The following is a 22,923-nucleotide window of genomic DNA, read 5'->3' on the forward strand; positions in this document are numbered from 1 at the left end:
GAGATATACCCAATTTTCCGACACCACCTTTTTGGGGTTCAAGGTACAACTACCCTATGTACCTTGGACCCATACCCTCTGTACCTTGGTCGCAATGTATTTTAAATGGAAAAAAATCTTCAAATTTTGAAGGCAAATTTGGGGTTGAAGGGATGGAGATAGGACTACGCGCCTTATAGCTTTTTTCATCTACTCATTGAGAACTAATACCTCCCAAAATTTCTACTAAATTGGCCAACATTTTTTTTTTACACCTTTTTTATCCGTCGTACCTTGGCCCCCAGGGCGTTGTACCTATACCAGGGGGCCAAGGTACGACGTGTTGAATTTAGGGGCCAAGGTACAAAGGGTTCATTGAGGCCAAGGTACAAAGGGGTGACTTTTTCCGGACTTCTGGAAAATTCTACTATAAAAAATTGGGCAATCAAATTGCAATACCAAGAAAACCAAACCTTACAAAATTTGCTACCGATAGGTAGCGGTTTCAGTTAGATAAAGTAATAATAACTTACCTTCCAATCAAAACAAAAATTTTTAAAAAATGTTCGAAACACAGACCAAAACACGACTTTCCTAATTAACTTCTCAACAACAACTGATTTGTTTACAAATCAAATTGCTATGAGCTCGTAGTGAAATTACGCATCAGATACATATTTTTCGGACCCAATAGGTGGCGCCAGTTACCAGAAAAGTCCAGGGGACCAAGGTAAAACGGGGGCCAAGGTACGACTAGACACCCTAACTATTTGAAGGATTCCATTTCACCCTCATTTCCTTCGGAGTTTATCTACTCCACGTCCATGACAATTGACAAACAAGTGCTGTAGTTAACAAGCTGGGCCCGTCCCTCCGGGAATTTTTTAGCCCGTAGTTTATTCGATCGTGGTTAAGGAAAATCAGTAGGGTGTCTAGTCGTACCTTGGCCCCCGTTGTACCTTGGTCCCCTGGACTTTTCTGGTAACTGGCGCCACCTATCGGGTCCGAAAAATATGTATCTGATGCGTAATTTCACAACGAGCTCATAGCAATTTGATTTGTAAACAAATCAGTTGTCGTTGAGAAATTAATTAGGAAAGTCGTTTTTTGGTCTGTGTTTCGAACATTTTTTTAAAAACGCGCTTTCCGGCACGCTTCAACCGTTCTCCTCATGACATCAGAAATAACCTTATCCAAGGTGAAAGAATTTTATTTTATTTATTATGGGACTGGTTGCTCCTCTCCCAAGAGAGTATGCAATTAACACTGCGACCTCTGTAGATCTATTGTGACCAGTATTTTTTCCCCTGCCCAAGCTGCTATACCCTGGCCTTGATGGAACCTAGAAGTACCCTCATTGGTATATTTCAACCTCCCCAGTTTCTCTAAAATTCACCTGTAGCACCTCTAAAGAGTCTGCACACTCAGGTTTATTCCAGAGAAAATCTGTGAGTTCATCTACTATCCCATTAAGAGGATACCAAGAGGTGCCTAGGCCAGAGAGCTACTTGGGGCCCCCGAACTGAAGGGGTCTAATGAGGGATGAGGGGTTTGATAGGTCTGTTATCCCAAGGCCTTGATGTAACCTAGAAGTACCCTCACTGGTATATTTCAACCTCCCCAGTTTCTCTAAAATTCACCTGTAGCACCTCTAAAGAGTCTGCACACTCAGGTTTATTCTAGAGAAAATCTGTGAGTTCATCTACTATCCCATTAAGAGGATACCAAGAGGTGTCATCGAGGCCAGAGAGCTAGTTCAGGGCCCCTAAATCGTAGGGGTCTGATGAGGGATATTCAGGTACATAATTATGTCGTTGTACCCTACTTCCTGAGACGGACTTGACCATAGTCCCATTCAGGTACCCTCAAAAGAGCCAGTGTTATTGTCTGTGGCTTGACAGGGCTGGTTTTGTCTCAGTTTTACGTCCTCCAGCGAGACACTGTGTTGCCCTTACCTTGGGTACATAATTACATATTATCTACTAGGCCTTATCCTGTAATATCTTTGAATAGGTAAGTCTAACCGATTGAAGCCCGAGAATAATACCTAATTATGTTTTATTTTGTTTTAAAAAGTTTTCTTCAGAACAAAAAAGTCGTATGTCTTACCATTTGTTAGCAATTTGCGTGAGAATAATAAAAACCCTTATATTGCCCCTTCATTGCATAACTAAAAGCTCTCAAAACTTCAAGCCAAATGTGCGACCTCAAGATGATGAAATTTTTTCATGAAAATTTCAGGGATTAATCTACTCATCAATACGCAACTTTTGACATATCAGGCGTTTTTAAATTCGAACATTTTTTTTTTCACTCCACCCTAAATCCAAGATGCCAAGTTTTGTTCCTTTTTCCCCTGTTAATAGTTTTATTATTACCTTTTTTTATTATTTTTTCATTAAGTAATAAATCAATTCCGTGGTTGACGACTTGATACTCTGACAGTAGTAAGACAATTATCCAAGTAGAAACCTACCTGCCTAAGAAATGTCTTTTGAGAGAGAAAACAGTCCCAATTTGGGTGTTGAGTATAGTGACAGTGGATCCTATGATAAGGAGCTTGGTGAACTCTATAGCTATTCTGAATACAAAGACTTCAACACAGTTTTCACAGAGTTCTCTGTATTTCTTGAAGAGAAGAATATACAAGCCTGGACCATTCTCTCCGAGGAGTGCAAAATAGATTTAATTCATTATCTACTCAGTAGACTAGGAAGCAGTGATGCTACAAACCGACAAAAAGCTCTCTGTTGTCTGATGTACTTGGCCCAAGGTAAGTAAATCTAAAAATAGTAAAGTTCTAGTTTCACTTAAATGCTCAAACATGAAGTAGTGGTTCTCTGAACTGACCTTACTCATACTCTCTTGTCCAAGCTGAGATGTAAGGAAATAGAAAATAAGGTGTATACATTGCAATAGTGATGGGCCGAGTGAATGAGTTTACTTGAGTGGACTTGAGTTTGACTTTACTTGAGTCCACTTGATTATTATTTTGTTCTACTCGAGTAGCATTTTTATCATTTGGTGCAGAAACCCGCTACGATTGCTATGAGTGGAAAGAAAACTTCTCATTGAGTTTTCTGACCTGAGTCCACTCACCACATATTATTGCAACATACAGTTTCTACTCGAGTACAAATCTATTCGTCAGAAAAACTATTCGTTTGAACGAGTTGAATGATTCACCACCCCCCTCTCCCCTCTTGCCTCTTACTAGATGATGATGCATGAAAGAGAACTGAAGAGGGGGAGGGGTATAGTGGTATACCCGTATGCCGAGAGTTTCCCAACGAAAACCCGAATATCATCAATCTGCAATGCATACTATCCACTCGCTCGCCTACTCGAGTAAGAAATCGGTGCGGTGTAATTTCCAGGAATAAATATTCAACTTGAGTAATTTCCACTCGAGTTGGAAAATAATTGAGTATAAAATAATCAAGTTGAGAAATCTCACTCAAGTCCCATCACTTCATTGCAACCTGTATAGATGGAGAGTCTTAACTCATTACTTTTTTTTCCTTCTCTGTTTCAGGTTGCTGGGCAGAACTAGGGTGTAGTCAAGTTGAAGCTAAAAAAAAGGCTGTCATGAGCTGGTTAAAAGGAGGTAGGTAAATGTCTGTTTAACAAGAATATTGAAGCTATTATTAAGTAGGTAAAGCAACTTATTTGTATTTCCCATTTTACAATACTTACCAACTTTGACAACAAAGTAATACAATGAATGATCATGAGCACAGTTTTTAAAGGTTTCTTGTATTAGATATGTTAGGCTCAATACCCGAATTTGCTCAATGAGCAAAAAAATAGCTCACTCCACAATCATGCACAGTTTTTAAAGGTTTCTTGTATTAGATATGTTAGGCTCAATACCCGAATTTGCTCAATGAGCAAAAAAATAGCTCACTCCACAATTTCCAAAATACTCCTCGCTGTTGTTTACCATCCACCTCGCGTAGGTTCTTTGGATCAGTTCGAAGAGGCCCTCGAATTTCATCTTCCCTCGTATAATCACAAGTTTGTACTTGGCGATTTTAATGTTAACCTCAGCACCACCACCACCACCACCACAGCTAGCACAAACCTTCGAAACCAACTCACCCAAGAAGAATTCCATAAAAATGTGAAGAAGATTCTGCCCAAAACCAAGGATTGTGACAGTCTTCTTGACCCTGACGAACTAGTGTGCCTAAATTAAGATGCATATTGCAGAGTATAGAGCGCATTCTATTGAAAGATGTTCTTGCCATTTCGATCCTTGTTTGCCCAATCCTGATGGATTGTATGTTCCCAAATATTTGTAAGATTACATCGGCAAATCGGCATAATCTCAGTGTTTTCTTTTTTTTTATTATTATTATTATTTACTGTCATACTTCTTTTTTTACTTCTTTTTCTCAGTGATTTCTTAACTATCATTATATTCGTTTTGGAAATGTTCAGCTTCATGTTGTAATTTATAGATGCGCTTGCTACACGGTTTATTAGGATCTGAAGTTGTTGTGGGGTATTCGCAATCAAGACAGTATCGTCAGCATACCTAACATTGGTAATGTTTTGGTCGCCTATTCTTATGCCATTATCTTCCACTTCTGCTCCATCCAAGGCTTCTTTGAACAATGATTCTGAATAAGTGTTAAAGAGGACAGGAGAAAGAATGCATCCTTGTCTAACTCCTTGGCATATGACTACTGCATCAGATGTTTTACCTTCAATTCGGACCTGCCAATAGAGATTACCAATAATCCTTACATCCTTATCATCAAGGGTTGATGTTTTCAGAATATCCACTAATTTATCATGAGACACACGGTCGAAAGCCTTCTCGAAGTCAATGGAGCAAAGGTATACGTATTTTTCAAGATCTCTTGCCTTCTGCACAAGCACATTTAAGCAGAGCAAAGCTTCTCTCGTTCCAAAACCGTTCTGAAACCGAATTGCGTACTACTGATGTTATCTTCCAGCTTTAGGTACATATGTATATGCGATCATGTATTATCTTGAGAAAGACTTTAAACATGTGGCTCATCAGTGCTATCGTTCTATATTCTTGACATTTGCGGTTGGTTTTTTGAGTATGGGGATGAAAGTTGACAATAGCCAGTCTTCTAGAAATTCTGCCTTGTCGTATATGTCATTGAACAACTTAACAATGAGATTTAAATTGGTTCCTTCTTTTAGCTTTAAAACATCGCCTTGTACATTATCCATGCCTGGAGCTCTAGGATTTTTCATTCTTTTCATGCCACTCTGTTAATTTCTGGACCACCTTCTGCACTTAACTGAACTAAGTTACGTCTGTTGTCGATAAAAAGATGTTCAATGTATTGACCCCATTTCTTAAGTTTTTCATCATGGTCAAAAATGGCTTTATCGTTTTCATCCAGGATTACATTTGAGGTCTTCTTTTTGTATAAGCCAGCTGCTTCTTTGATCTTCTTGTGCATGTTCAAAGAGTCATGTTTCTGTTCTAGTTCCTCTATTTCATTGCATTTCTTATTTAGCCATGTCTCCTTTGCTCCTTTAACCTTTCTTCTTATTTCGCCATGAATCTGTTTATATCTTTCACTAGCTGAATTCCGTCGCTTCGCTCCGGAATCCCGCTAGTTGACCCTTGGTGAAACTGCTGCTACTGCAATAAAACATCTTGATTAAAGTAGCTACTCAATTGTCCTCATGAAGCTCAAGCAAAGAGCTGAAAAATTTTGACCCCGTCTGAAATGGAACCCGAGACCTCGGGTGTTTTAGTTGTGTGATACCCATTTGACCAGGGAGGGTGTTTCCTAAATTGTGAAATTTGACATGTATTTTTTCTTCTTCTTCCTCTTAGGCTCGAATGGTCAGAATGAATTCTTACCGCTCAAGAAAATTCTCCTCTGTGCGGGGAAAACGATTTTGATTACATTTGGAGATTTTGAAACCCTGGAATATCTTCGCATTCAATATCGGGAAGAAGCTGGACTGGAGCGACACTTTGAACATACACTACAGGTAAGACAGAATAGAGGAGGTTTCACTGTAACATAGAAAGTGAGAACGAAGTTAGAACAAACATTGAAAATACAAAATACTTACAATACCTATGTGATTGCAGGTATTGCGTGAGAGAGTCCCAGCAATCAAAGTTCCTGTCCCTGAGAATCAAAACAATCATGCAGGGGATCAGAAGGATATGTGGGATATAGGTATGTAAATATAACTAAGAACAAACGACCAACCTCAGTGGTGTAGTGGTTAGCGCGGTGGACTTCGGATCTGGAGGTTGGTGGTTCGAGTCCAAGTCAAGTCATAACATTTAGTAGTAATGTTCTCTTCAACAATAAGCTACCTATGACAAGTTATATTAAGTCCTGTGTAAATCAAATTCATCAGTTAATGCTGGACCACCCTCTATGATTACATCATAACTTTTTGTATTGTAAAGTGCTCCATTCCTTATGGGATACAAGTAAGGTTATACTTATAATAAGTGACAGTACATATTTATTTTTGCCAAGGTAACAAAGAGTATGAAGATCCTGATGAGCACTATGAAGCTACAAAAGCCAACATCATCCTCCTATACAAGCAAGGTCTTCTTGGAAGTCTCATTCTGCTGCTCAATATGGAAACTAGTCAATCACTAAAGAAAGGTATAACATACTACATTAAAATATTACCTATCCAAAATTAACCATTAACCCCCCCCCCCCAAACAAAAAAATCAACCAATATTGGAGAAGGGCTACAATTTTCATTCCATTCATCCCCAAAAAAAAAAAACACATGCAATCACTTAAAACAATAGATTTACCAAGAATTGTGGTTGTTTGACAAATAATATTTTAATAGGAAAATTACAAGGGTTTATAATGATGAGTCATCTATTGGACTCTGTATTTATCTGAAACGTTCAGACCAAAAATCGGTCCCATTTAATTCTGGGACCCCAAATTTGAACTAAATTTCATCAAAATCAGACCAGGCAACAAACATTCAAACAAACAAACATCCAAACCAAATGCAAAAACGTAGACCTTGACTTAGTTCTGTGAACAAATCTACCAGTCTTGGATCTTTTAAACCTTTGACTTTTTATTCAAAATGCCTAGCTATACTCTATTGTTAAATACTTTCAGACAATGGTCCTGTTGACCCCAACGATAGAGTTACAATGAAGGACACTTTAGACTTGAGACTGTGCCTCAATCTTCTTTACACTATGTTGGAAATAATGAGGACACTCAGACACTCTGCTGATCCCGATGAGAAGAATATGTATGAAGAGTTTCGACAAGAACTAAGTGCACCTATGATAGATGATGAGTTGCTACTTGTCAAACTATTCAATCTACTGGTGGATGGTAAGATTACAAATACATACAAGTAAACACCAGGTCACAAGGGTGTGTGTACTGTGGAAACCCCAGTAGCTCAGAGGTAGAATGTAGAATGAGGTAGACTTTTTCAATTACTGAGAAAAAAAAATGTGTTTAAAATTTTTCGAAATCTGCCCATTCGAAAGTATGGTCAAACAAAAGCAAAAAAAATCCAGTTCAATTTCAAACTTGCTTTGTTCAATTGGCCAAAAACTTATTGATTTTATGAAAAATCAGTAATTTCTAAATTATGAAAAATCAATCAAGTCTTGAATTATAAAATACAAGCAGGCTCCGCCCGCTTGCGCGTGGCTGAGGCATGGCCGTATGCATAGAGGCATGGCCGTAGGTGACCGTAGCGTAACTTACCGTATCGTACCGCACCTAACTATACTTGACTGTACCTAATCGTATCTGACTGTTCCGTACCGTATCGTACTATAGCTCACCGTACCGTATCGTACTTGACCGTACCTGACTATGTCGTATCGTACCATATAGTACAGGACCTGACCGTAACGTACCGTATCTGCGCGTGGGGGCTGTCCGGGACGGGTCCGGGGATAACGAGCCTGAGCTCCTCTCGACATCAACGCTACTGTCAGCTATATGCAATGTTTTTTGTTATACTGTCTGTAACCTTTTTACCTCCTACCTCCAGCCCAATGTTTGTTTGCCAGTTAGACCGCCCGTTTGTCTGTAAAATGTGTGTGATGTGTGAATATTGTTCTTGTGTGTCGTGTGGGGGCAGTGTATGTGTTATTCGTGATTTTTTCCTTCCTTTTCCTTTAACTAAGAACAAACATACTATGTAACAAAGGAAAGAATGGAAAATAAAGTAATTTATTATCACTCTCACCAGGCGAGGCTAAACCGCGCCGTAGTATCCTGCGTCCCTCTCTGCTCAAAGTTCAAACCATCACCTCCAACTCATATGAAGACGACTATAAACCCATCGAGTCCGGCCCTGAGCCCAAGAAGATCACCACCCTCCCCTGGCGACCCAAAATAGATGAGCGAGAGTTGAATCTGTTTCTCAAATATCTTCGCCTCAAGTATTTCGGTCTGGACTTGGCTCCACATGATGTGGACACACTGTTTGGATTACCTGAGCCTATACAGGAAGGTGAGTACATAGTAGTCTTAAGTACCCACTTGGGTCTGTCGGTATATCATACTACATTTAAACTAAATTGTACGTAGAAAACTTGAAATGAAACTTGTGGCTTCTTTTGTCGCCAGATGATTTTAGGTCATTTCTTTGTTTACTTCCCAGGCATCAAAATCCTCAAGCAGAACCTGTACACACCCCTGTCTGATGTACAGCTGAGGAATGAAGAGCGACTCAACCGATACTTCATGTCTGCTCAGGATCCAATCCGACCTGGTAGTGTTGAAACATTCTATGAGACTGCATGGCGAGATCTACGCCAGTATGTCATCACCTTACTCAAGCTAATGCTAGCTGCTACACCACTCAGTGTCGAGAAGGACAAGTATCTCAACATAGACGCTGAAATTGATGCCAAACTAACGTACGGTGCTCTAAACCACATGCTGTGAGTATATGTAATGTTGACGAAATCAGTAGATTCTATGTACCCATCTACGCACCGCCGAGGCAGATTCCGAGTTGTACATGTTTTCACACGAAGACTGCCTCTGTAGTGTTTTTCCACCCTAAACTCTATCTACCTACTACCCAACAAAGCATGGGTGCAAAACTTCCTGACACTGTCTCTAATGTAATTGTTTCAGAGCGGAAACCATAGGTTCGGATATCAAGCGACACAAAGATATTATCATCAAGACCATCTCCTCGATTATTCTCCTTCTTCTGAAACATTACAAACTCAATCATATTCTACAGTTTGAATTCCTATGCTCTTGCCTGACGAGTGGGAATTGTCTCCCGTTCATAGTCAAATATTTCAATCAGAACCTAGATAACCTGGTACTAAGTACGAAGACAAGCAATGAAGGAGATCTCGAATATCCACAATGTGTACGAACTAAAAGTCAAAGCACTGATGATAATTCCAACGAGGGAAGTCAGAATAATGTTCAACCCTGGTAAGTAAAAAATAATTTGATCGTTTGTTCAACACACAAAGGAAATTTAGATTTTGCTTTTTCTGATTGAGTTCTACACTTGACAGGACTTTTAGTTCTAGAAATGTTATGTAATAGAATACAATGGTTTATTTCCAGTTACACTCAAACCACCAGCAGCACGACATCCTCACCTCCTGTATATTCCTCGTGTAATATCACCTCCTGTATTAATCTCCTTCGTATTCTCAACAAGCTGGTGAAGAACAAACAGTCACGTATCATGGCGCTCATCTATTTCAAAAGTTTCGCCTCGTTAAAGTCTGCGTTGCGTATCAGACACAATGTACTTCAGTTCTACGCCTTGAAATTAATCAAACTGCAATCCCGATATCAAGGCCGCCAGTGGAGGAAAGTCAACATCAAAATATTGGGTGAGTCAATTGATTCTCTTCTTAAGAACAACCAAATGATATAGAATCAAGCTCAGTAGTCTCGCGATGGAATCAAGCTCAGTAGTCTCGCGATAGAATCAAGCTCAGTAGTCTCGCGATAGAATCAAGCTCAGTAGTCTCGCGATAGAATCAAACTCAGTAGTCTCGCGATAGAATCAAATTCAGTAGTCTCGCGATAGAATCAAACTCAGTAGTCTAATAGAATCAAACTCAGTAGTCTCGCGATGGAATCAAACTCAGTAGTCTAATAGAATCAAACTCAGTAGTCTCGCGATAGAATCAAACTCAGTAGTCTCGCGATAGAATCAAACTCAGTAGTCTAACGATAGAATCAAACTCAGTAATCTTCATGTATGTTCATGTGAAAGTGATTGCGCGCGTCGTGTCGTTGTAAGTGCAGACATCGCATTCAATAGAACTGTAGTGTTTTTAAGGAGCGCGGTAGCGCTCCACTCCGCCCCGCCAAGTCAAATTTTGACCGCGCTACTAGAGATATTATACGCGACAGGGAAAGTAACCGTTTTCAGGCAGTTGTAGAGAAACAACTACAAATGACGGAAGAAAACGGATTGAATGTGTGTGTTGGGGCACGAAAGTAGACCAAGTTGAAAAAAAAAAAGAAAGTAACCGTTTTCAGGTAGTTGTAACAAATGACGGAAGAAAACGGATTGAAGTTGAAAAAAAAATCATCAAAATCAGTAGAAACAGGCCGGAGATATTTGACTTTGAAAAACGTCAAATTTTGACACAATTTTTGCTGCTGCTGCTGCTTCTTCTTTGACGTTGACCGCTCTACAGCTTAAACTACTGGCCCGCTTTTGTTGGTTGATAGCTCATTCTTTTTCTCGTGAGTGGCAGATGTGCCTTTTCATGTTTTCAAGGCCCTCAAAGGGCCCCTTTGGCCTTGAAAAAAAAAAAAAAATAATAAAGGAATTTTAATTGTGTTAAGCATATTTAAATGCTTGTCACAAACATCGTTCCCCGATTATTTCACCTAGATAAATTTCATGACATGACTTGGACTCGAACCACCAACCTCCAGATCCAAAGTCCAACGCGTTAACAACTGCACCACTGAGGTTGGTTTTGTGAACTATACATACCAAATTTCAAGTCTCTAGCTTATACCTACCGTTCCCGAGATATTGTTAAATTACACCAAAAACCGCCAAAGTGCCTGGTTGTACCTTGGCCCCCAAAATCACTTTTTGATTTTTTTAATTTTTTCTATTAATGTTATTAAAAATAGCTCACTCCACAAAGTAAAAAATGCAAAATGCTCATTCCCCAAAATTCAGCAATTGAGCAACTCTAAATATGTAGCTCAATCCGTGGACTGAATTTATGCAAAAGCTAAATTCCCAAAATCCACCATTGAGCACCAAGAGAAAGAAGGTCAAACTGCTCACTCCGTGGAGTAGAAAACACGAAATGCCAGACCACAGATTGTGCATTTTGAAAAATGCTCAAACCCCGATCTAATGGTTTACCTACTGTGGGATTAACCCCTTGTAACTTTTAAATGGCTTGGAATTTTGAAGTTTTGCTTTTTCTTGACAAATTTGATGGTGATGTTAAAATCCATGTTTGAACCCCAACAGTGGCTCTTTTTGGATAAAAGTAGTCGTTTCTCAAGAAATTCAAGTAAGAACCCCTTGACTTTTGAATAAATCCAGTCCGCGGAGTTGCTCTTTGGAGACTGATCATTTTGCATTTTTTACTCTGCGGAGTGAGCTTTTTTCTTGCTCATTGAGCAAATTTGGATATTGAGCCTAACAGATATACAGGGTGGCCCAGCATTACCTGACAAAATTTGAAATAATCCTACATGATTTTTCAAGATTAAGGACTAATATTTATTTTAATTGAAAAATAAAATAAGGTTTACTTTTTTGGGCATTTTGTGATGCTGATCAGGTGTGGAACACAAGGCTAATCAATTGATCACCCTCATTTTGATTACACCCAATTTGTGTGTAAAATTCAACATACTTGCTCTAGCATTTCCTGGGGTATAGCACGAATTTCTTAATTAATAGTACCTGTTAACTCATCCAGAGTCCTTGTTTTATGAATATACAATTATATACATTGCTTTTAAGTTGTCCCCATAAAAAAAGTTGCACAAGCCAAGATCGGGTGAGGAGGGTGAAAAATCAAGATGGGTGCAAAACTTCCTCTGAGATTCACTACTTTTAAGAAATGCCTCCACAGTGAAAGCTGGATGTTTTTTTTTTTTTTTTTTTTTTTTTTTTTTTAAAAAAAAACTCTAAGACACTGGTAACCCACACCCTACAGCTGATTTAGTAGCACAATGCCTAGCCGCTCATTCAAGTAAACTATCGGTGACTCACCTGAATGTACACTCTATGTCTATGCGACCACCGAGCAAGTTTACGGAGTTTACAAACATCTTTCTGGGGACAGGCGTGGATATTATTTGTGTCACTGAGAGCTGGCCATTTAGCGTATTGCATTAAGCAGGGAAACGACATTTGTGACAAGCATTTATGCTTAACACAATAGATCAGTTGCGCTTACTTGGGTGGTGTTTCAAAGTCATAGAGCAGGAAAAATGAGGACCAACAGAATTTTTCTTTTTCTTCTACGACTTCTAGATCCCAAGATAAATCGATTAAAAAATGCCGGTAAATCGTGAACTTTGACGTCACGGCATACGCTCCCGTAGACGATGACGTCACATCAAATGTCCCGAGCAAAGCTCCCTCGCAGGCAACGCATTAATGTGTTTGTGCGCATACATTTCTGCGCAGTTCTTTCTGCTCCTCTGCTAACGCGCTTGCATAGTGGCGCTACCTAGCGGACAAAAATAGCAACTGCGTTAAGTCTGTCACAAATCTTTGAACTCTTTCATTATAAAAATTGAATTTTCGACCTTTTACAGTTATTTTTTCGGAGTTTTGACCTCAGATTTGGCTGATTTTCTTGTTATTATGTCGGTTTTTAACTGGTTTAATGATAACTTTAAAAGTTGGTTAGGCCTTAGAACCAGTGCTACGTGTGTAGGAATTGCAATCCCGCGGGATCTCACGCGGGATTTGGCCAATCCCGTGTGGGATTTTGCGGGATTTTCACGTATTACCCGCGGAATGCCGCAGTCCTAACACTGAAAGTATAACATAGGTACTCCATAATGGGTAGAACACCCTACCCAACCCATAATACTCGTATTACCAGTTTATCAAACGGTATAAAAGGAAATGAAATATATCAACTCTTTCAAGTCTGGGAAATTCAAAATTTATGTATTACAGTGACGATTTTTCACTCGGAAATCATCGGAACCATTTTTTCCCTCCCATTTTACACAAATGAACTAGTAATAGAAATCTCGCTGACGCTTTACTCGTTCCACTGTTGCCAGACGTGACACTTTACTCGTTACACTATTGCCAGACGTGACGCTTTCCTCGTTACACTGTTGCCAGGTTATGTGTTTCTTATGGTGCGTCACCGTTTCCATGACGACTGGGCATATGGGAACGAGTTGGAAAATAAACAACAGCTTGATTCCCAGGCAGATGAAGCTGCATTGAAACGTATCGTGCTCCGATTCAATAAGCGAAGATACACGAATGAGACCGAAGCCGAGTTCACGCCTCTTGATAACACATTGAGTGGAGCACTGGGCAAGGGGAGGGAGGAGGAGCTAAGTCCAGAGTTCGAGCAGTACTGGCCACAATGGTTGGAGCAGAAAGTACTTGCTAGTGGTTTTGATTGGGATCAACTCCTGCGTAGCGATGCCATCATGTAACTTCCTTCCGCTCTGTACTCTTAATATAGTTTGTACAATGATAGCGTGTTGAGAATCTTATTGGCATATCGACAATATTGTTACAAAGATGTTTCTTATACACAAATGTCAACTATCTTCATTTTATATGAAACTAGTATGCCTTTTATGTATTATTGAGATGTATCATCTATCCTTATCCAGCTTATCTGTTTCTCAATCTCATTTGTAAATTTTGTATTTAGGTAATATGTATGTAAAACATTATCTTCTAGTCAATGTATAGTTGGAACAATGAGACTTTGTACCGAAATAAAGAAAGATCTTGAAAAAGAATCAAAATTGCTTGTTTCTTTCATATGAGCAGCTGTTCTTGAATATCAGTAACAACTTGGCCATTAGGCTATTCGGCCCAAAATGACAAATGATTTTTAAAGCAATAATTTATTTATTATGTTTAGATTATTTTCTTGGACCTGTGTAATGTGGTTATTTTAACACAGTGCTTGGAGCTGGTAGTGAATGGGACATCCTGTATTGTATACCGCCGGTATCTTTATCAGCAGCATAACATGTAAATGTTTATAACAGCTCTCAAGGAAAGAAAAGAAGAAGCTGAGAAACATATTATATTGTATCATAACAAAACTGGGTAGGTATATCATCTCAACCTTGGTCTCGTGCCTTAGTCTTATCTTACTTCTCCAGGGAGCGAGATCGGTATTTGCCAAATCCATCCAAGATCTTTTTTTTTTTTCTACATCGCGAGAATTTTTTTTCCTAGTCCTGATGTTGGATCAAGCAATCGCATTCATGCGAAGTACCTAACCTATCCCACGAGCGAGTGAGATTTTTTTAGTTTGTTGAAATTTGAATTCTTTGACAGTTTTAACTTTTCTCTCGAGTATCTTCTTTCACTTGTTCGGATTTTTCCGCGTGTGTTTTTCTTTGACTTTTTGCCTACCTCGCCTCATCTCGTATCTTTTGTTTTTAATAAGTTATTTTTTAGCGTTTTATACAATCCTCACTGAAAATATTTATAAAATATGTTTTAACAATTTTAAAAGGTGATCAATTGATCATACTCATGAACTAAACTAAAGAACTCTAATATTGCCCACTGTTTAACCCTTTCTTTCAATTTAAGTTTCTATGAAAGTGGTGACATAAACTAGTGCTCTACACAATGGAGAATTCCTTCAATTATAAGTTCATTATTTTACAGAACATGAATGGAACTTTTATTTAAAAAGTAATGTTCAGGTTACGTAACATACTGGGGGTTTAAATAATATCTAGTAATTTTAACGGTTTATTTCAAGAACCTAAAGTACCTACTTGTTTTTCCAAAACAACTGGTCTCTTTGGTCAAAATAAGTAGGTTTGTAATTGAACCATTTGAAAAGGTGTCTTGGAGTTATTTGAATATTCGGGGCATGCAGGTAATCAAATACAACAGATTGAAAACGTCATTAGATAAATAATTCGTGGTAGCAAAAAATTTCCTCTAGGTACTGTTTGTGTACTCCGATCTCCAAATAGTAAAATAACTCTAACTTCTGTTTGTGCTACGTTACGTTGATCTTACGTGTTGTATTGTTATTAACACTTGAGTGTTGTTGTGATTCTTACAGTCCAGATCTACTACTACTATTATACTGAAGAGTTTGTGTTATTTTATGATTTCCTACGTTGATACCCGAGTGTCCGAATACTTGATATTCACCATGAAGACCGGTATATCCTCTACTTCACCACCATCCGCGAGAAATCCGAAATTCTTCCGTCGGAGTATCACTGCACCTTCTGACCCTTCCTTCATTTCCAATTATTTGGTAAGTCTTATCATAAACCATTCTTTCGCATGCTTATTCTGGTAGTGAGAATGTCTAAAGAAAAAAATGCATCCAATACGCCCTATGGACTAAATGCTTATAGGGAATGTCGGAGTGACCCGCCCCCTATGAGATATGTTTATCAACGTTTGGACACTTTGAATTTGAAGGATTTTTATTCAGGCCTTTAACATTGCCCTTTATGTGATGTTTGATTTGTTTTCATCCTATACGCCCTATGGACTAAATGTTTATAGGGAATGTCGGAGTGACCCGCCTCCTATGAGATATGTTTATCAACGTTTGGACACTTTGAATTTGAAGGATTTTTATTCAGGCCTTTAACATTGCCCTTTATGTTTTATTGTTATTGTCTCCCCTGTCATAACCTACACCTTCCATCCTAACCTTGTACCACTACAGTGTCAAATCATCGTCGTATTTGAATCCAAGCTCCAACAGACTTAGCCTTAAGGGCACACCCTCCCTCTTCATCATGTGACCCTGTGTTTGGGACACTATAAATAAAACAGAATCCATTAAACATTGTATTTTTTATTATTTTTCAACAAACGAAAATACTTTTCGGGGAAAAAATCTCCCCATTGACCTACATGATGCGTGAAGCCCTCAAACTGATGGCTACGTTATTATATTTTATATGCACACCTAGACCATAAAAGGAATATTCCTACCAAATTTCAGCTTTCTAGGTGTTGTGGTTCTCGAGATAGAGCGATCAGTGTGTGAAATGTGAAATGTGAATGAGTGAATGGATCTCGTTCTTATAATATAAGATTAGCTGTAGATTGTGAAGTCATTTATGGATAAAGAAATGAGTTGTGGAATGAGTTGCTAAACATTGCCTGTCGGTATAATAAATAATTATTTATCCAACCCATAGGCCTATAGGATTCTCACGCTAGGAAAAAGCAAGTTGTTGCTGAAGATAGATCTTGACCGCAGTGCACTGATGAAAATTACAAAACAAGTAACATTGTTATCTTTATTATTGCACTGCGGTCAAGATCTAGGTTTCGTAATCCAGGATCATTAATTCAACAGCAAGTTGATTGATATAGGAGCAAAGCGAAAATTATTTAGATAATATTTTCTTGAGAAGAGTTTTTTTTTTTGACGTTTTTTTATACATATCCTGAATTGACGTTTTGACGTTTTTTTTTTATATATATATCGGATAGTGTGAGATTGAAGCCTGCTATTGAGAACACGGCGCACCCCCCACATCTCGAAACTCCTCTCTGGTTTTCTGCTGACGAAGGGTAGTGCTACAGGCTACGCTTATTTCAGATTACACGTGTATCGTATATTGAGGGTGGTACCTTAGACCCCTGGGATTGTTAGCCAGAAGAGTTAACTAGTAAACTTGCTTTGGAGATTTCAAAGAGAATAGATCTACAGTGCGATCTTTTTCTGTGTTTGAATAAAGGGGAGTAGACGTGTGGGGGGAGTGACCGAACTTTGTCTCAATAAGCCATCCGTCTGTACAGTTTATAGTTCTAATTACTGTGTTTTGAATAAAGGGGAGTAGACGTGTGGGGGGAGTGACCGAACTTTGTCTCAATAAGCCATCCATCTGTACAGTTTATAGTTTAAATTAGTTTACCTTATTTTATTAGTGTTAATTCTTACAAATAAACTCTTTTCTCATTTTATTGCATTTAATTGTGTACCGTAGTACTGTGTTATTATTTACAATGTCTGTGTCCGAGAGAAGTGAAGGAGAATGGGAGACGGTCGAGGACACGGACGCCGAAGTATATATCAGTAATTTTTTGTGGAGGCCAACTCTTGACGTTAATTTTTTAACACGAGGTGTTTTTTGGGGGGATATCACTATTTTTTGTTGTACAAGTACAAAGACAGTTAGGAAAATAACTTAAACAAATTTTAAATAGGCACCTACGTAGTTGCTTCAAAAGTAAGTAGGTATATTTAGTATTTAGGTAGATAATATGTACCAATTAAGAGTCTTAAACAGATAAATTGTTTCATCGCTACAAAATAAAAATGGCAGTCTTTTTTTTTTCTTCTTTTTTTTTTTCTTTTTAATAGATTTGATAGGGGAACTGTAACTGCTAAGGCCTTTTCGTCCCGAAATTGAAGAGAGAAGGAAGAAAGGATAGGAGAAAGCTAGCCGTTCCGAGAACGAACATTATCCGTTCAGGATAAAATCCGCCTTAGTTCGGAATCGAACCCGCAGCCTAGCGATTACTAGGCAGACGCGCTACCAACCAAGCTATGTAACTAGGCTTGGCACACTCATCTTTTGTATTACCTAGTTTCCGAAACGAAGAAAGTATCTGACGTGCTCAGCATAATATTAAAGGAAAACAACTTTATATTGGCCACACACAAACCACACACATCCCATCACACCACACCTATCACACACCACATCCACCACCACACACACACACCACACCCATCCCACCACACACACACAACACACACACCACATACATGCACACACACACACACCACACTCATCCCACCACACACACATCACACACACACCCACCACACACACCCATCTCACACACACACACACACACCTACCACACACATCCACTACACAGCTACACACATACACACCCACGGTCGCGCTACGCGCTCCCTGAGCAGACATGGCCCACAGAGCAGCATAATAGGCATAACTTTGAACCGCCGCCATTTTGAATCAGGATGAAATGTGATGATTTTAAGTAGCACCCGAGTCCACGATTACAAAAATCACATTAGAAAAATTTCTGTGTGTGTGTGTGTGTGTGTGTGTGTGTGTGTGTGTGTGTGTGTGTGTGTGTGTGTGTGTGTGTGTGTGTGTGTGTGTGTGTGTGTGTGTGTGTGTGTGTGTGTGTGTGTGTGTGTGTGTGTGTGTGTGTGTGTGTGTGTGTGTGTGTGTGTGTGTGTGTGTGTGTGTGTGTGTGTGTGTGTGTGTGTGTGTGTGTGTGTGTGTGTGTGTGTGTGTGTGTGTGTGTGTGTGTGTGTGTGTGTGTGTGTGTGTGTGTGTGTGTGTGTGTGTGTGTGTGTGTGTGTGTGTGTGTGTGTGTGTGTGTGTTCTTAACAACCAAAAAAAAATTCATCAAAATCGGTCGAGCCGTTTTCTCGTGAAAAGAGGACAAAAACGGGTCTGTCATCAAAATAGGCCTTTTTCTTCACATTTTTGAACCGCCGCCATTTTGAATCAGGATGGAATATGACAATTTTAAGTAGCCTATGTCACCCCGAGTACTCTTCCTAACAACCACAAAAATTTCATCAAAATCGGTCGAGCCGTTTTCTCGTGAAAAGAGGAGAACCAAAGGAAGGTCTATTTAGCGTAACAGACAGACATACACACACACACACACACACACACACACACAGACAGACAGAAATTTTTGTAATGTGATTTTTGGAATCGTGGATGCAGAAGGAAACTGTTATAAAATATCTTAGACTCCTTGTCTGTGTCGTAACATATCCATCTGATACCGTAGTAATAGTATAGGTATGTCCCTCATGGAGTCATGGATCATCGATGATACACTTGAACTTGTTGGAACTATTGCTATCGACGTTCGAAAGCATTCTTTTGTCGATTCTATAAGGAATCGAACCTGCATAGGAAGTAAGCGCATTACCACCGTGCCACAGACGATGCACTCTTATATTTTGACTTTATGATTTTAGACTAGAGTATTGTGTCTCCTCTCATGCATGTGTTAGATGAGATTCATAGAATGTCTATAGTATTTAGTACCTATTTAATAATTAAAATAAAAAACTGCTTCTTTGGCACCGAAATCAATGTTTTCTTTACGTTTTGGCAATGACAGCAAAAAACGAAGAATATGTATTTTCATTATTTTTCACTTCTTAACTAGAAGTGTTATCTAAGTATTGCTTGTTCGATGAAGTAAGAACATTATTGATGCCTTGAACTTTTCCACCGAAAGGGGTGATGATTATAGCATGTACTCGGAAATGATTTTGTTTGCCTGGTACAGTGGTGATGTTGGGTTTAGTCCACTCCATGAAACCCAATTGAACACTACTTATAGATACTTTATGAGGACCTCTGACCTTAGAACTGATGTACATATCACTCTGTAGAATTCTAAATAATGGATATCTTTGACTAGACCAGGGCCGGATTACCCATAAGGCAGAATGGCAGACTGCCACGGGCCCCGCGCTTTTGGGGGCCCCGCGCTTTGAGGACTTACACTAGATATTATGGGGTTTTTCTAAAAAAAAAAAAAAAAAATCGCCTGCGGCGCTGAAAAATTTACTTTTGGTGAGACTGGATTTCTCAAGATTGTGGACCAAAATTTTCAAAAAATTAATTTATTTATTTTGCTCACTTTAGCGTTCAGCTAAAATTAGGATAAAATATCTAGCAAAATTTTCAAAAATTTCGCCTGCGGCACTCTATTTTATTTTGCTCACTTTAGCGTTCAGCGAAAATTAGGATAAGAAAATATCTACGAATTAGGTACGTCAAAAATTAACTTGTGACAAAGCATGAGGCACATATCTACCTACTTTTTGAAAAATTTCGCCTGCGGCGCTGAAAATTTCAAGTTCGATCAGCCCAAACTGGGGGCCCCGCGCCTTTGAAACTGCCCCGGCCCCCGCGGGGGGCTAATCCGGCCCTGTTTATGTATTTTATTTTGCTCACTTTAGCGTTCAGCGAAAATTAGGATAAGAAAATATCTACGAATTAGGTACGTCAAAAATTAACTTGTGACAAAGCATGAGGCACATATCTACCTACTTTTTGAAAAATTTCGCCTGCGGCGCTGAAAATTTTAAGTTCGATCAGCCCAAACTGGGGGCCCCGCGCCTTTGAAACTGCCCCGGGCCCCGCGGGGGGCTAATCCGGCCCTGGACTAGACAAAAGATTTGAAGAATGTTGTAATACCCAACCTCAATCCAGCTTCTAGAATATTTCGTTATTAATAACTATGGTCTATTGTAGACTATAGGCCGATTGATGCACTATTTATTTTATAACCGTACACAGTATGTAATTATGATTATAGTGAATTACTTATTGATTGAGTGATATGATTCATTTTGCACAAATATATTACCTCCACGCAAGACCTTAAAGTAGGAGGTAGGTTATACGAGGGAGGTAAGTGAAGCAGATCGCACAACTGATAGTGTCATTCCCAGGTACATTACGAGTAGGCGTCTTACTTTAGGTTCGTCCTAATGGTCGGGTTATAATTGACAGGACTTACAGTCGACATTATTATTAAATTACTTACTTCTGCTCGTACATCGCATCCCACATTGTATTATGTATAGTCAATACACGATCCTTGATTTACGCGTATATGTGACGAAATAATGCTTTAGAACGTTATACATGCAGATATGTATATTATATATAGGTATACACCAGATGGATCACTCAAGCTGCACCGTGTATGGTTGGTATCTGGACGGGTAATAACTGTCTAAGACATCACATGTTTAGTTTTGCACTTACTAGTCACTATACTCAGTGAGAGCTGTGGCAAAATGAAGAAATCTTTCATTAATGGTACTCAGTTCGTGTCTGTATGACTGCACAATCTGCACATGCGTGTAAAAAGTTGATAGGTTCTAGAAATTCAATTTCACCTCAGAATGCCTTTAGCACGAAAGACGATCAATTATACATATAACATTGTTGATATTATAGTATGTCGATCGTTAGGTAAGGGAGGATTGTACTCCCATAATCACTTGGCGTTTGTTTGCTACTTTGGTAGAAACGGAAGGAAAATCTTTAGTTAGGTATAATTGATATAAAAAATTTGTGTAGCCATGAATGTTAATGGAAATGCGCAGAAATCACTTACATAATATTACATGATAGTCAAGCTAGCTGGTACTATGTATCAGTACAACCCTACAGATAATACTATGGTATCTTTCTAGTCACATGGTAAAGGTAATTTTGATCTGTATACCTACCTATTGCATGATACACATTCTGGCTATAGAATAGAATAGAATATACCTATCTTGTTTATCCTGCCCGAATAGGACTGAAATGTCCCTTTACCCCAGCAGTCTAAACAAGGTCTCGTATATTTGATGGGTCAAAGAGTAATACATACAAGTAACAGTTCAGTAAAAAGACCTTGCTTAACTAGAAAAAAAAGAGGGTAGATGTGAATTAATGGTGGTAGTAGGGAATGACAATGAAAAAAGATACAACAGGTAAAGATAGGTAGTGGATAGAGACATTGTGAAAGTAATTGTGATAAGGAAAATAGAAATGAAGGGTATTTTAACAGGACGTTGGGTGCCTTCTATTAGGGGGGGGAAAAAAAAGGAAGACGGTAGACGGAGAGGAAGGTTCCAGCCAACAAACGTTGCGCCTTACCAGGTCCTACGCCCATATACATCACACACTCAAGCACACACACACACACACACACACACACACGCCATTCATAAACATATCCACATACGCATCCTATGCACATACACATACCCATGTACACATCGCCATTCATAAACATATCCACATACGCATCCTATGCACATACACATACCCATGTACACATCAAACGCGCACCACCATTCATACACATACCCACATACACACACGCGGTTTGCGTTACATGTCTCGTCAGGCTCACGTGCTCGCACGCTTATCGTTCACGCACACACATGCACACGCACACACGTTAATTACACATTGTTCCATACGTACGCACATAGTCACTTGAACATAAGTACTTTCCACATTTGTTCTCGCAGTTGCCCAGATGCCCAGCCCTCCGAAAGTGAACGAGGTGATCTGAGTTAGAGGAGGAGAACTATCGATAGCACTATCGATAACTATCGATAGTTTTGACTATCGAACGCTATCGATAGTTGAGGCTTGACTTGACTTTAAAAGAACAAACCCAAGTCCTAATGTCAACTGCTAAGGTTTTCAGTGACGGGGAATTTGCCCTCCATTAAACAACAAGCTACCTAATACTCGTCTACCCGCGATTACCGCAATGATCACCCCTCCGGTTAGCAACCACGGACTGAGTTGCTTAACTTCAGTGAATCATTGCTCATTCGACGTGCTATTGGGATAATTGTAGGCATCGGCTTTAAAAAACGCCCTTTGTCACTGCAACCTGGTTAAATCTTTTGTGACAAAAATCTTTTGTGACAAAAACAAACGTGCTATCGCCACTGGCAAGTTTACATTCAAGAGAAGGTACGCAAGATTACTGTATATTAAAATGATTCTTACCAGCAACCTCCGTGGCCGAGTGGGTATCACACTAGGCTTGCACGCGGTACGACCGTTCTAAACCAGCATCAGCAATGTAAGGGGTACTAGCTGCCATCAGGGCCGCATTAGGCCCCCCTCGGGCTATGTTTTTCTCCTTTACTGTATACCAGACTCTGAAAATTTGGATACTAAATGAAAAACAAGAGGAGTGGATATCAAATACAAAACGAAAATTGAATGAGATTAT

At 39.2% G+C, this 22,923-nt stretch overlaps 2 protein-coding genes across 2 annotated transcripts; both read left to right on the top strand.

Annotated features, from left to right (window-relative positions):
* Positions 1–1,998: 1,998 nt before the first annotated feature.
* Positions 1,999–4,752, top strand: LOC113468544 (striatin-interacting protein 1-like). Its single transcript, XM_026825528.1, has 3 exons — positions 1,999–2,752; positions 3,515–3,590; positions 4,680–4,752. Exons 1-3 carry the CDS (start codon positions 2,467–2,469, stop codon positions 4,750–4,752), a joined length of 435 nt encoding a protein of 144 aa, XP_026681329.1. The 5' UTR covers positions 1,999–2,466.
* A 1,014-nt stretch (positions 4,753–5,766) lies between these two features.
* LOC103511911 (striatin-interacting protein 2) lies at positions 5,767–13,934 on the top strand. The gene is made up of 7 exons (XM_026825530.1): positions 5,767–5,970; positions 6,074–6,164; positions 8,200–8,463; positions 8,614–8,896; positions 9,096–9,410; positions 9,549–9,823; positions 13,294–13,934. Exons 1-7 carry the CDS (start codon positions 5,782–5,784, stop codon positions 13,617–13,619), a joined length of 1,743 nt encoding a protein of 580 aa, XP_026681331.1. The 5' UTR covers positions 5,767–5,781; the 3' UTR covers positions 13,620–13,934.
* Positions 13,935–22,923: the final 8,989 nt, after the last annotated feature.

Source organism: Diaphorina citri, unplaced genomic scaffold, assembly GCF_000475195.1.
Source record: "Diaphorina citri unplaced genomic scaffold, Diaci psyllid genome assembly version 1.1 scaffold766, whole genome shotgun sequence".
Lineage (NCBI taxonomy): Eukaryota > Metazoa > Arthropoda > Insecta > Hemiptera > Psyllidae > Diaphorina > Diaphorina citri.